General features: G+C 38.1%; 1 protein-coding gene and 1 pseudogene across 1 annotated transcript in view; one reads left to right on the forward strand and one right to left on the reverse strand.

Moving 5' to 3' along the window:
* The window catches only part of NUDCD1 (NudC domain containing 1), a 90,195-nt gene that overhangs the window by 41,151 nt on the left and 33,725 nt on the right, over positions 1-15,319 (reverse strand). The window contains exons 4-6 of the mRNA XM_002710736.5: positions 12,824-13,004; positions 8,674-8,856; positions 6,283-6,487 (exon numbers count right to left, since the gene is read on the reverse strand). Of these exons, the coding sequence (XP_002710782.1) occupies positions 6,283-6,487; positions 8,674-8,856; positions 12,824-13,004 (569 nt within the window). The remainder of the gene's footprint in view (positions 1-6,282; positions 6,488-8,673; positions 8,857-12,823; positions 13,005-15,319) is intronic.
* Positions 1,084-1,748, forward strand: LOC100347729 (SIN3-HDAC complex-associated factor pseudogene; annotated as a pseudogene).

A 15,319-nucleotide genomic window follows, 5' to 3' on the forward strand; every position in this document is an offset into this window, starting at 1 on the left:
AGTCCCGGTTGCTCCTCTTCCAGTCCAGCTCTCTGCTGTGCCCGGGAGTGCAGTGGAGGATGGGCCAAGTGCTTGGGCCCTGCACCTGCATGGGAGACCAGGAGAAGCACCTGGCTCCTGGCTTTGGATTAGCGCAGTGCCGGCCGCAGCGGCCATTGGGGGATGAACCAACGGAAGGAAGACCTTTCTCTGTCTCTCTCTCTCTCTCACTGTCCACTCTGCCTGTCAGAAAAAAAAAAAAAAAAAAAAAAAAAAGAAAAAAGAAAAAAGAAAAAAGAAATCCTGTCTTTGTAACAAAATGGATGCAACTGGAAACCATTATACTTAGTGAAATGAGCCATTCCCAATAAGACAGATACCATCTGTTTTCCCTAATCTGTGGTAACAAATACAGTACCTAAATGTAACATAGTGAGGTAAAACTGACATTTTGAAATCCAATGTTTGTTTATAGTCACTACTATTATGGAACAGTGTTTTCTTCTTCATACCATTTAACTCTCTACTTAGTGTAAGGTTAATCTTATGAGTACCAAGTAAACTGAAAATACATCTTTATAAAAATGAAGAATGGGAGTAGGAGAGGGAGGAGGAAGAAGGGTGGACACATGGGTGGAAAATAGCACTATGTTCCTAAATCTGTAAATATGAAATTTGTATACCTCAAATAAAATTTTAAAAATAGGGAAAAAACTATAAAATAAAATCCTTCCAAGGTGATACATCTTAATAGACACAAGTAATTCAATCAATAAAATCTGATCAGAGAATTTTGTTGTGAGCCTACCAGTATCTTTGTTGTGATAATACTAAATGTTTCTACTGAATGCTGAAACTACTTACATAAAGTTCAAGTATTACTCTCGCTTTATGAGGTTATTCTTGATGGTTCACATTTAATAATAAATCTTCCCTCAAATATCTCATTGCTAAACAGAATATGTGGTATCTTTCTAGACAAGGTGGTGAAGGAGCAGGAGGAAGATGGAGTGCCTGGAGAGGCCGGCCTGCATGCACTGTGCACCTCGGGAGCCTGACTGCTCGTGGAACGGCTGCCTTGGGAGGACCTGGCCAGAAGAGAAGATGTTTGGTTTCCATAAGCCAAAGATGTACCAAAGCATAGAGGGCTGCTGCATCTGCCAGGCCAAGTCCTCTAGCTCCCACTTCACCGACAGTAAGCTCTACGGGAAGGACTTCCAGAGCTGTTTTGGGTTACACGAGTTGCGTTCTGGAGACATCTGCAATGCCTGTGTCCTGCTGGTGAAAAGATGGAAGAAGCTACTGGCAGGATCCAAAAAAAAAAAAAAACCTGGAAATCATGTGGTAGATGCAAGGGCAGGACCCAGTCTAAAGACCACACTGAAACCAAAGAAAGTGAAGACTGGAAACAGGATGAAAAGCAACCAGATCGGCAAACTGCAGAAGGAATTTAAACGCCATAATTCTGATGCTCACAGTACCACCTCAGTGCCCCTCCAGCTCAGTCCCCTTGTTACAGTAACCAGTCAGATGATGGCTCAGATACAGAGATGGCTTCCGGCTCCAGCAGAACACCGGTCTTCTTTTTAGATCTCACCTACTGGAAAAGGCAGAAGATCTGCTGTGGGATCATCTACAGAGGGTGTTTGGGGGAAGTGCTCATCGACACGCACCTCTTCAAGCCTTGCTGCAACAGCAAGAAGCTGGCTGCCAAGCCGCCAGCACCCCAGGGCCCCGAGCCGCTGCCCATGGCCCCTCAGGAGTGGTGACTGCCACCCACGGGGCCAGGTGGCAGAGCAGCAGAGATTATGTGAAGACCACGAAGCGACAAAATGACCCTCTTAACGTTTCCACTTGGATACATGCTATTCTGCCAAAAGACAATTTCTAGACTAGTTCTGAATGGGTTATCTTCCTCCCAGTTGCACACATTCTGAAGCCAGTGTCTTGCTTACTGAAAGAATACGTGTACATAATATTGAAGATGCTGAGGGTTTCATAGGAAAGCTGAATGCTGCTCTAAAGTGCTCTTTTTTTTTTTTTTTAATTAAATCCACTTCTGATGAATGGAATTAGGGGAATTTCAGGGGACAGAGATGGGATCTGTTAAATGATAAGCCACATGTAGTTGTAATCTTTCTGTACTGAGAAACAATGGTTGGGGCAGTTTCTAATTGGCTGGCGGTCCTTGTTTTCCCTCCCAACAGTAAATTGGTAGTAACCCAGTTACAGGACTGACCCCTGGCGCTGGAATCCTGAGGTCTGGCCCAGGATCTGGGGGCTCAAACCCGTACTACTGACGATGAAGCAGGAGTGCGTCCTGGGCAGGAGATGCTAACTTCTCAACAGACAGAGGTCACTCAGCTGTATAGGTTGCATCCATGTCACCTCCCTCATGTTCATGTTTGATCCAGGTTTTAATTTCCACGACGTCCCACAGCAGAGGCAGAGCTCCGCCCCGGGGAATGCGGATTCCGGGTTAAATAGGCTCAGCTAGTTGAGAAACAGAGTGAAGGCACGCTGCTCTGGGGACTTGCCTGGCTTGTGCGGCACTGGCTCACCTTGGGGACTAGGGGGAACTTTGCCACCAATCTGGGCTGTTCCATTCCCGCCCTGGCTTTTATCTCTTGAGACCTTTGTAAAGGTTTTACCTGAGTCGAGCCTGCGTCTGACTTCTTATAGCCGACTAGGGCTTCTGGTTTTTGTTTTGTTTTTTCTCGTTATAATTAACATAAAATTGAGTAAAAGGACAGAGGCGTGCATGAATACTAAGCCTGGCTATGCTTCGACTTTTTAGTCTGGCTTTCTGATCTTCAGATGTGACCGTAAAGCCCTCCACTTCTGAGATCCTCATTTTTAAAGCTTCTCACTTGAATCCACGCCAAAGTATTCTCATTGCCTCTTCTCTAGAAGTCCAGGAAAAACAAACAAACAAACAAACAAACAAACAAAAAACCCTGTTTGGATGGGCCCCCTGCAGGAGGAACATCACGCTTACGGTGCCGGGAATCAGCGCTTATTTTTTAACTTTTTTTTTTTTAAACTGCAGTTTTAGGTTTTGGGTAGCGTAACCGACGAGTGAGCCCCGTAGTTCTCTAGCTCTTGTCTGAACCTAACAGGTTGCATTTCTTCTTTGTGGGAAAAAGCCTGCCTGCTCCCGACCCCACACGACCCTGACTCCCACTGCCTCAAAAGGGGACGCAAAGGTCAACTGTTATCATCCTCCATCCTGAGTTACTTCGAAATGGCTTTGTTGTTTTTCTTGTTTTTTTTTGTACATGCTGGCTGCAGTACTGGTGGTAGAATATACTATAACGTGAGTTATCTCTACTTCTGTATTTATTTATTTATTGCTAGACCTCAGCCACCATCTTCTCCCCTGCCCCCTCTGCCTGCAGGACATACTGTGTGGAGTCATGCACTTTGTATTAATGTATTAGACATCTACAGATCTGTTTTGTACTTTTTATACTGTTGGATACTTATAATCAAAATTTTTACTAGGGTATTGAATAAATTTAGTCCTATTAGAAAATAAAAAAGACATAAAAAGGTTTTTAAAAGACCCTTTCAGTATTGCTAAATAGAATACGTGGAAATATAAAATGTCTTTAAAAGAAGTTTTCAAGTAGGTTTTGGTGTATTAAAAAATGTAACTAAGTCATCAAATGTCTCCATTAACAAAATGAATTTGGAATATCTGTTGTTAGAATCTAAAACTTTTTGAACTAGTGAAGTATTTCTTAGCTTCCTATAACTCAGACTTACATCAGACTCACAGGGGTCATATATTACTAATCAAGAACCAAACTTCAAATATCTAACTTACCAGTATGCAACATTAACCAATCAACCAGGAATACACATCTCTGATTAAATTTAATTTTAAAAATTAACTGCCTAGTACTATTCGTTTATCTTACTGAATTCAATTACTAAGACAATTTAAAACAAAAGAATGTGATTTTATTAGATAAACTGATTGGGGAGTGAGGTATCTGGGAAAACAGACTTGAAAGGAGGCATGGAGGTAACAGCAGAAGATTACAATCTTCCGAAACATTAAATCGTTTTACCTTTAAAATATCTTTGATTCCCTTTATTGAGATGTAACTTATAAATTCACATATTTTAAGTGTAACATTCACTGAGTTTGACAAAGGCATACACCAGTGTATCTCAGCAAAGACACTGAGGGTTTCTACCATCCATCCAGGAAGTTTCCTTGTAAGCTTTTTCAGTCAATTCTAGACCCTAGAGGTAAACACGGTGCTAATTTATGTCATCAGAGATTAGTTTTACCAGTTCTAGAACTTCACATATGTGGAATAATACAGTTTATATTTTTTTTGTCTCTGGCTTCTTGCAATCCATATGTTTTTCATTCATTCATACTGCTGTGTCTATAAGTTTTTACTGCAGAGTAGCATTTCATTGTATGACAATACCACATGCATTTATTCACAAACACTGGCATTATTTTCAGTTGCTAAAAGTATACATTTTTTGGCTTTGATTTTTAATATGTATTTCCATTTCTCTTGGGTAACTATCAAGGAGTTGTTACTAAGTTAAAAATAAGCATATGTTTAACTTGGTAAGGAACTGTTAAACACTTCTTTTTCTTTTTTTTTAAAGATTTTGTTTGCTTATATGAAAGAGTAACAGAGAAAGAGCGAGAGAGATGTCTTTAATCTGCACGTTCACTCCCCAGATGGCCACAGTGGCCAGGGCTGAGCCAGGCCAAGTCAGGAGACAGAGCTTTAGCTGGGTCTCTCATATGGGTGACAGGGGCCCAAATGCTTGGGCCATCTGCTGCTGCTTTTCCCAGACCATCAGTAGGGAGCTGGACCAAAATGGAGCAGCCAGGACATGAACCAGTGCCCATAAGGGATGCCAGCGTCCCAGAGAGTGGCTTTCCCTGCTATGCAACAATGCCAGCCCGTTAAACATTTTTCTGAAGTGATTGTATTACTTTCGCTCAAACCAGCAACACATGAGTTGTTGGTGCTCACATCCTTGTCAACATTTCATCCCATCAATCTTATGAGTATTAGCCATCCATTGGTCTTTCATTCCGGCTTTAATTTCCCTAATGATTAATGATTAGTTTTTTAGGTACTGACTAGACATTCATGTATTTTCTATTGTGATATGTCCATGCAAATAATTTGACCATTTTAAAAACTGGATTTTTTTTTATTATGAATTTGCTGGAATTCCTTATACATTGAAAATGGAGGTCTTTTGTTTGACTTGAGTACCACAAATCTTTTTTTCCCTGTCCATGTCTTAGATTGCTTTCTTACAAGCTTCTTTAGAAAAACAGAAATTTTTAGTTTTGATTGCAAAAATTGTGTTTTGATGACATTTAATTTCATATATTTCTTTTATGGCTTTTTTTGGGTCCTGGATATACACACTTCACAAAAGTTATGCAAGTGGCCAATTCCATAAAAAAAGAAATTATTCACCATAATATTCAAAGAAATATTAATTATTCCACTTGTAGGAATTTACTATTCATTTATGCCTACACTTGTGATATATACACATAGACATACATACAGCTATTCACTGTATCAAAGGATTGGAAATAATCTAAATGTTCAACAATTGAAGATCAGTTTTTTTTAAATGATGGCTCAGCTAATGGAGTTAAATACTATGAAAACCATAAAAAATATGAAAAAATAGTTACATATTATTTACGGAAGATCTCCAAGATTAATTGTTGAGAGTGAACAAGAAGATGTATAATCGTGTATATTTAATACTCACTAGCAACTTCTTTTCTTAAAAAAAGGAAAAAAATACATACTACTTGAATACATAGAAGAAGGATTTCTAAAAGGAAATTGTAACAGTGGTTGTGAAGAGTAGAAAGGTGGATGGCAGGCCTGGGTCAGAAGAACAATTCTCACTGTATATCCTTTTTTATATTTAAAGAATGGGATTGAGTTATACAGTTAGCAAATCAAAATTAAATTTAAAAAACTGTATTAAAAATTCAAAAACTGCCAACTAAAAAATATTTTCACCTGTAAATACATATTATTGTAATTACTGTATACAGAGCTGATAATGAAAAGTACTACCATACACTGCTTGCATAGCTATACTAGATATCATCAATCTTAACTACAATTATGCTCTTTCATATTTTCATTTTTAATCTTTCAAAAAATAATGAGCAGCACAGACCAAACTATTGATATCATCTTTGACAAAACCATCATGAGAATAAAATTAAAAATAGTAAAATTAAAAATAAAATTCTAAATACAGACACCATTAAAGTACCTGTTATTTTCTTTAATTATCCATGTACTGCTTTCATGATCAATCAATGAATAGAGCTTTCCTTCCAAAATCTGCTGATCCCTCAGCACAATGTTGATGTGTTCTGGCAGAAACTGTACTTGAATGTCTTCCTTCCTACTGTCTTCTGGAAGCCTTATTGTTACTGTCAAATCATCTTCAGTCTGTTGCCAATAATACAGAGGTTCTGTTTGGAAAATAAATCATTATGTAATCCAAAATTGGAAACCACAACACATAAAAGAATGCCCGCTAAAAGAACCTTAGTGTATTTCCTAGTGATTGTGTCATAAAAAAAGGAATTATAAACATACAGAACTCCATGGGGAATTTTGACTCAAGAGTTGTAGCAATTGTCCTTGACATTTTCTTCTTCAGACTTACCTAATGTTCCAGGAGGTAGGTACTTATAAGATATACTAATGAGTGCAATCCTTTATTTGCATCTCTCTCTGCCTCCTTGTATACCTCTCCTGCCTCCCTCTTTCCTTACACACACGCACACAGTAGGTTCCCATTTCAGAAGAATACAAAATATGTCTCCCATAGAAGCTAGCCAAAGTACTTTATATATAATCACTGATGGATAATATATTTTGGAGTCTACTAAATAAAAACCACACACATTCATAAGGCCATAGAACCTGACCAACAAGAAAGACAGAATGTTTTAATTCCCTCCCCACAGAAAGTATATGGAACACTTAAATAATTTTTTCAACTGATTGCTTTAAGTGCCTTTCTATGTATTTAGATTGTGCTTAAAATCTTTGAAAGAAAATAGTAAGGGAGTTGAGAAGCCAGTTAGGATAACTGCATCCCATACTGGAGTGCCTGGGTTTGACTTCTGGCTTTCCATTTCAGCTTCCTGCCAATGCAGACCCTGTGAGGGAGCAGGTGATGCTTCAAGTAGTTGGGTCACTGCCACCCACAAGAAATTAAATGAAAGCTGTATGTTGGAAGAAAGAAAAAAAGGGGGGGGGGGGCACAAGGTCTTAGCTATCTAGGCAGAATGGTTCCAAATATTAACACATTCATTCACTCCTGAGCAATTGCTCACCAGAGTTTTCAGAAGACATATGGTCTAGCATATGAATACCTCTCCTGGCAGCATTTAACATTAAAATTAAGACAGAATGGTGGATTTATCTGAAGATGGATCTTAGGGGTAATTTAACAACAAACAAAAAAAAAACCCCACATATGGTGTTATCAGGAAACCAAGGTATCAAGAGGCTCAATAAAAGACCACCAAGCATATTTTGTATCAAAGATGCATATATATATTTTATATATAAATATGTATATTTATATATATAAAAAACCCTGGAGAAAACCTTTTCCAATATGTACTAATACTTCCAAAAACTTACAAAGAACTCATTTTCTTAACTCTATATGAAAACATGAAGCTAATTTTCATTTTAATCATTACATGATTTAACACAAAAGGAAGATTTAAGAATGATAGGTATAATTATTAAATATGTAAAAATTACCATTAAGTAAATTATACTATACTCTGGCTAATAGTTCTGTAATGATCACACAGGGGTTTTCTCATAAATATCTGTAAAAGAGTACATATTCTTTGGTACAAATACAAATTTCTGCTGAAAGACCTTGTTAATTTTTTCATTCTAAAACCTTATCTTTATTTGTTCATTCAATACTGACAAAACTTAGTGATTCTGCCTCAAGGAACCTTTTTTCAGATTAGTATGAAAGTAAGAACATATATATTACTTAGTTATGTTTCAACACATACATGCGATGTGCACTGCTCTCAAACCAAGGCAATCGACATCTCTCCCTCTCTGTTACCAGGACTGGAGCCATGAAGTACCTCTCTTCTCTTTGCTCAGAAAACAAACTTATCCCTTCTACAAATCAGATAATTCTGATTTGGTACCCTCTATCCCCTCAACCCTTCCCTGTCTCCCTCCCTCTACTAATTACTATCATGGTCCAACTGAGTTGTCTTAGCTTCCACATATGAGGAAGAACATATTGTTCTTTCTCACCTTAACATACTGTCCTCCAGTTCCAACCACCATGCTGCAAATGAAAGCATTTCATTCCTCTCGTAAGTATTTATTAAATATCTGCTCAAGCACACCAAGATATAGATGTATTTAAAAAATAGTTTTGGTAATTAAAATAACAAAACAATTACAACTGTTAAATCAGTTCACACTAGTTAGGTAGATATTTTACTGAGAACTGTTGTGGGAAATATAAAAGAAAATAACAAAAAATTAAATATCTACCTTGCCCTGGTAGAAACTATAACCTGAGCGGAAAGACAAACATATAAAAATATGAATATACATAAACACAAAATAGCTCTAGAAGGATTCAAAGTGAAATTACCTTTGATTTTCTCTGACGTGTCCTCATCCATATTTTCTTCAAAATTTTGACCAGTCTGAACAAACTGGAAGGATTTGTAGGAGGCAATCATGAGACCATTTCCATCAGGCTCAATAGCTGCATAATGTGGCACCGACTTTCCACTGAGAGTATCCCGCTTAATGATTTCATATTTTTTAGTATCTGGAAGATAAGAAAGTAGTTTAAAAAAAAAATTACCAAAAACGCACAAGAAAATTCTGAAAATATGTGAATATTAATCATATATTTTAAATTGACAAAAAGGATAAAAATTTACAACGTAACTATCTGTAAATTAGTCCCTATTTTAAAATATTGGAGCTGATGAACTTTGTTCTAGACTGGGATGTCTAATGTGGTAGTCAAAGGCTGCAAGCACCTATTTAATTAAAATTAGGTAAATTTTCAAATTCAATTTCTCAGTCACACTAGCCACATTTCAACTGCCCAACAGCCACACATGGCTGCCACCATGAATGGCACACATATACAACATGTCCATTTTACAGAAACTTACATTGGCTAGCAGAGCTCTAGACCTTCAAAGTGACTGACTGACCTGAAACATCAGCTTCTGAAGGACCTACCTGCTCCTTGACTAAAGCCTATCTACTTTCCCATATGATAGGCATCTTCTGAAAAGAGCCACAAAATGAAGATAAGGGAAAAGTGCCTATTCTAACTATTAACAAGAGATTTTCTTAAAATAAAATAGAGTAGAAATGATTTTTATATAGATCAAAGATAAATGGGCTTGTCTACCATAATCAAACATAAATAATAGCACTTATAACAATGAAGACATAAACAATGAACTGCATCTCTGAAGTTTTTGGTACATTAACTAAATTTATTCTCCTATGAACACAGTTGTTTTTTTGCTTTGAAAAGTAATTCACAACATTTCACCTGAGTTTATACCTTTACTTACACTGTTACACTGTTTTACTTTTTTATTTTTAAGATTTATTTCTCTATTTGAGAAGCAGAGTTACAGACAGAGGTAGAGACAGAGAGAAAGGTCTTCCATCTGCTGGTTCATTCCCTAAATGGCCGCAACAGCCAAAGCTGGGCCAATCTGAAGCCAGGAAGCAGTTGCATCAGCTGGGTCTCACACATGGGTGCAGGGGCCCAAACACCTGGGCCATGGTCCACTGTTTTCTCAGTCCATAACAGAGAGCTGGATCAGAAAAGGAGCAGCTAGGACACGAACCCATGCCCATATGGAATGGCAGCGCCACAGGTACAGGCCTAGCCTACTATGTCACAGTGCTGGCCTCCACACTGTTATATTGTTAAAGTGGATTGTATTTTGTAAGATCCAAATTGAGTAACTGAAAATCCTAACTCAGTGTTATGTTTTAAACAATAATATGTTCTCAAACATCTGTCATTGTTTTTACTCTAAATCCTCACCTACATACACACATTCAATTCATACATATTTAAGAGTAGGCTTGCAACTGCATGTATCAACTAAAACCTCTATTCTTCCTCATAGGTACATGCAGGGCAAATCATCTTATCCACCTTTGAAAATCCAACTGTAAGCATTATGTATTTTATATTACAGCTTTTCCCATTGTGTGAGACGGAAAACAATAGGAACATCTCGAAAGGTAGAGTCCATCATTAAGTAAATGGGGATTGCCAGACTAAAACTTTATATCTCCCTAAAAATCTTTAGAAAAGTTAATATGAATAATGTGCAACAGGGATATTGTATGTCCACAATTTCAAACTTACTTGACCACAAAATATAATTTATCAAATATTTCACCCAACAGTTTACAAAAACAGTTTTCTGTTAATTTAGAAAATAAAAGACAAAATAACACAATTATTCTGGTAATAGTTGAGGAGGGAAGGACTAAAACATTAAAGAGAAAATGATTAAAGGAACCATAAAGAAAATTAATACAACTAAAAACTTGGAAGAATAAAAAACATCCTGCTAATACACCAGGGAAAGAAGAGGAGAGTGGTCTAAGTCCTTAGGGCCCCTGCACCCACATAGGAGACGCAGATGGAGTTCCAGGCTTCTGGCTTCAGCCTGGGCCAGCCTCAGCCATTACAGCCATTTGGGTGGCGAACCAGTGGATCCAGCTGATGGGAAGATCTCTTGTTCTTTCTTTCTCTCTCTCTGTGCATCTCTTCTCTCCCTTTATCCAGTAACTCTGCCTTTCAAATAAATAAATCAAGAAAAACAAAAAGAAGAAAACAAGAAACTTTAATCCAAATGTATCTGTCCAGTCGAGGCATGCGAAGGAAGATAAAGGCAATAGATGATGGGGCTAGTTCATTGCTGCTGTTTTCCAAGAAGATCTGATGAACTGCATGATTGAGCTAATGCTGTTACAGAACGAAGTGCCTTGAAGAAGGGCAGGAGAAATATGCAGGATAATTTCTCTTAAAAGATGATTAATTACAAATCTTAATTTAAAAAAAGCAAAGTTTCTATCATTTAAAGTAGTAGTCTACACACTATGGCCCATGAGTCAAATCTAGGACTATTTTTATATGACCTAAAAGCTAACCTTGAATTTTATCTTTGTAATTGATTATTTAAATATATATGGAAACTATTAAAATTCAAATTTCAATGTTCAAACAAAAATATTATTAGAACACAACTATACTCATTCATTTATATACTACCCTATTTTTTTTTTTTGGACAGGCACAGTTAGAGAGAGAGACAGAGAGAAAGGTCTTCCTTCCGTTGGTTCACCCCCCAAGTAGCTGCTACAGCCAGCACGTTGTGGCTGGTGTGCTGTGCTGATCCGAAGCCAGGAGCCAGGAGCTTCCTCCCGGTCTCCCATGCGGGTGCAGGGCCCAAGGACCCGGGCCATCCTCCACTGCACTCCCGGGACACAGCAGAGAGCTGGAATGGAAGAGGAGCAACCGGGACAGAATCTGGCGCCCCGACCGGGACTAGAACCAGGGAAGCCAGCACCACAGGTGGAAGATTAGCCTACTGAGCCGCAGCGCCGGCCTATGTATTACCCTATTACATAGTACCTATTCATTTATGTATTACCTATGTACCATAGTGGCATAGTTGAACAGCTTGTGACATAGATCAGACCGTTCTTTACAGAAAAATTTCCAATACTTAATCTAATGTCTTAAGTTAATGTGTTCTTCCAGAGATGAAACTACAACCCTGAGAATAAGAACAAATAAATTACATTAAGTACTCCAAAGAATAAATCTAAGAGATTTATTCAACTTACTTATAAACTATTTTGAGATAATATCTATATAGATATTTGTTGTTGATTTTATAATAAAAGGGGAAGCCCTGTTGTAAAAAAATACTAATTGCCTTTATCAGATTATAATCTAGTAGCTATGGTAAAGGAAATATTTTCTATAGTAATAAATGATATTTTGTTAAATTAACTCATAAATAAGGAAGCTAATAAAAACTGGGAAAAACAGTCATCAAGGAAACCAAGTCCCTTAGTTATCTTAAAATAAAAAAGTCACTTGGCAAGGCAGTAAGTGCTAAGCAAAGGTGAAGAGCAAGTTAATAGTATTAAAGAAATTCAAATTAATACACAAGAAAGATTTTTAATGTCAAGTTTGAAGCCTGACAGCTTCAGAGACCAAGGTCTAGGACCTTTTAACACATGGAAGCACACCAGGTGAGAAAAGGTACATTCCATTCTCCTGAGGGTAGAAACAACAGGCAAAGTTCAGTGAAAATAAAGGTATTCATTTCCATGTGGAGACATTCATACCTACTTACATTTAAATTACACTGTAATGTATCATTAACTTACATTTACTTAAAAATTTATTAACATAGGAAGATAATGTATACATTATTTATATTAAAAAAGCACATGTTAAATTCTTTGAACTTTATTAATGTTTCCTTTTATACAGAAGGCTTACTTGCTGTGAAAATAAATAATTTTTTCCACAACCGTAACGAAAGAAAAACTGCCTACAGATACTCATTCTACCAGGAGTGGTAGGCACAAGAATCCAAACACAATGCCCAAGAAAAAGCTAACAGCATTTACAGAGAGAGCTCTGCATTTCAAAATCTATTAGATGAAGTGAACCATGGTGGGAGGCATACAGTGGAGAGGTGAGTGTTTCTAGAATTCTGTTTTACCTTTATTTTTGTTGCTGATAGTGACCCACTCCAAAGAAACATAAAAACCGCTTCCTTTCATATCCAAGTCCTCTTTCTCTATTCGAAGAAGTAGGATAGCTATTGAATGTTCTTCCATTTTTTGCAATGAGATACTGTGAATTATGATAAAAGGATTCCCAAGCTCTTCATTAAACATAATCTACAAAAAAAATTACAAATGATAATGTACATGTTACATAAACACAGATAACACAAAGCAAATATACAGAATTCTTACAATCTTACAATTACTTTGGAGGCTATTTACTACAAGGAATTAAAAAAAATTTAAGCCGGCGCCGTGGCTCAATAGGCTAATCCTCCACCTTGCGGCGCCGGCACACCGGGTTCTAGTCCCGGTTGGGGCGCCGGATTCTGTCCCGGTTGCCCCTCTTCCAGGCCAGCTCTCTGCTATGGCCAGGGAGTGCAGTGGAGGATGGCCCAGGTGCTTGGGCCCTGCACCCCATGGGAGACCAGGAAAAGCACCTGGCTCCTGGCTCCTGCCAGGATCAGCGCGGTGCGCCGGCTGCAGCGGCGGCCATTGGAGGGTGAACCAGCGGCAAAGGAAGACCTTTCTCTCTCTGACTCTCTCTCTCACTGTCCACTCTGCCTGTCAAAAAAAAAAAAAAAAAAAAAAAAAAAAAAAAAAAAAAAAAAAAAAAAAAAAAAAAATTTAAGGGGTTGGCACGGTGGCGTAGCAGGTTAAACTGTCGAGTGCAGAGCTGACATCCCATATAGGTGGCAGTTCGAGTCCTGGCTGCTCCACTTCCAATCCAGCTCTCTCCTAATGGCCTAGGAAAGCAGCAGATGATGGCTCTTGGACCCTGCACCAGCGTGGGAGACGTGGATGAAGATTCTGGCTCTTCGCTTTGGCCTGGCCCAGCCCTGGCCATTATGGCCATTTGGGGAGTGAATCAGTGGATGGAAGATCTCTCTCTCTCTCTCTCTTTCTCACTCTGCCTCTTCCTCTCTGTAACTCTGCCTTTCAAATAAATAAATCTTTTTAAAAAATTTAAAAAACCTTTTATATAGGCTGTACGTTTAAATAATGTTCTTTGAAGAAAGAACTCAGAAAAACATTCATTTGTGTAACAGAGAAAACTGATCATTAATGTTGGCTTCAAAATAAAAACAAGGGGGCATCACAACAGCATGTGAAGTAGAAAGAGACGTGCAAGCAATCTCCTCAAAAAGAATTATCAAGGGAAAAGAGTGCTCCACACAACAAAGGCTGCATGTGCCCGTCAACATTCCCCTGTTCCGTGTAAGACCCCTTCCTCTCAACTTCCGGACAGTGTGAGTATAAGTGTATATGCAGGTATGCTTTTTTACTGTTACTATTTCTTTTCCTGTTTATTTTCTGGAAGTTTACAAAGACAAGAAAGTGAAAAGCTTTGGATGAAAAATCAGTAAACTTTATTTCCCCAAACCAAGATTCTGTGTATATTTTAAAAAAGATAACACAGTAGGTTTCATGTAAAATATAAGCCTGGGCATGTACTGCGGCACAGCAGGTTAAGTCACTGCTTGGGCTGCCACATCCCATATTGGAATGCCAGTTCAGATCCAAAGTCCTAGAAATGCTGCCTTTTTTTTAAGATTTATTTATTTGAAAGGCAGAATTACAGAGAAAGGTAGAGACAGACAGAGAGGTCTTCCATCCGCTGGTTCACTCCCCAGATGGCTGCAACGGCCGGAGCTGTGCTGATCAGAAGCCAAGAGCTTCCTCTGGGTCTCCCACATGGGTGCAGGGGCCCAAGGACTTGGGCCATCTTCTACTGCTATTCCAGGCCATACCAGAGAGCTGAGGCTAGAACCAGCGCTCATATGGGATGCCAGCACTTCAGGCCAGGGCTTTAACCCGCTGCACACAGCGCCAGCCCCGAAATGCTGACATTTTTAAAAAGGCTAATCCACACATGAAATAAATACACACAAAATCCTTTCTAATTCTTTTTTATACCACAAACATGTTATCTAAAAACTATTACATTTGTATTGAAGGAAATATTAAATAAAGCTATAAGACAAATTCCTAAACAAGAATTCCAAATAAATGAAAAAAATGAATAATTGAACACCACTGAAAAAACTTAGGTCTTTAAAAAAAAAAAAACAACTTTTATCTGGTTGGTGGCATTGTGGCACAGCAAGTTAAGCCACCACCTACAATACCAGCATCCCATATAAATGGAGAGACATCAGCAAGAAGGGAAAACCAAGTTTGGGTAGGTATCAGAATATTGTTTGAATTTTTTTTCCTCATGTGAGTAAAAGGGTGTCAGTGAATGAGAGGAACAGATATTTGGACTTCGTGAAAAAAAAATTGTTAGGCTAAAATTTCCAGTCTTCTGAACAAACCCAGCATCTCAGCTGAGATACTTCTGATATACTGCACCCTCACCAAAGGAGGAGCAACACATTTAGAAGACAGGCAGTGCCCCCTGCTCTTTAATTTCTTTTTACATTTCCGTT

The sequence above is a fragment of the Oryctolagus cuniculus genome, chromosome 6, assembly GCF_964237555.1.
Source record: "Oryctolagus cuniculus chromosome 6, mOryCun1.1, whole genome shotgun sequence".
Classification (NCBI taxonomy): domain Eukaryota; kingdom Metazoa; phylum Chordata; class Mammalia; order Lagomorpha; family Leporidae; genus Oryctolagus; species Oryctolagus cuniculus.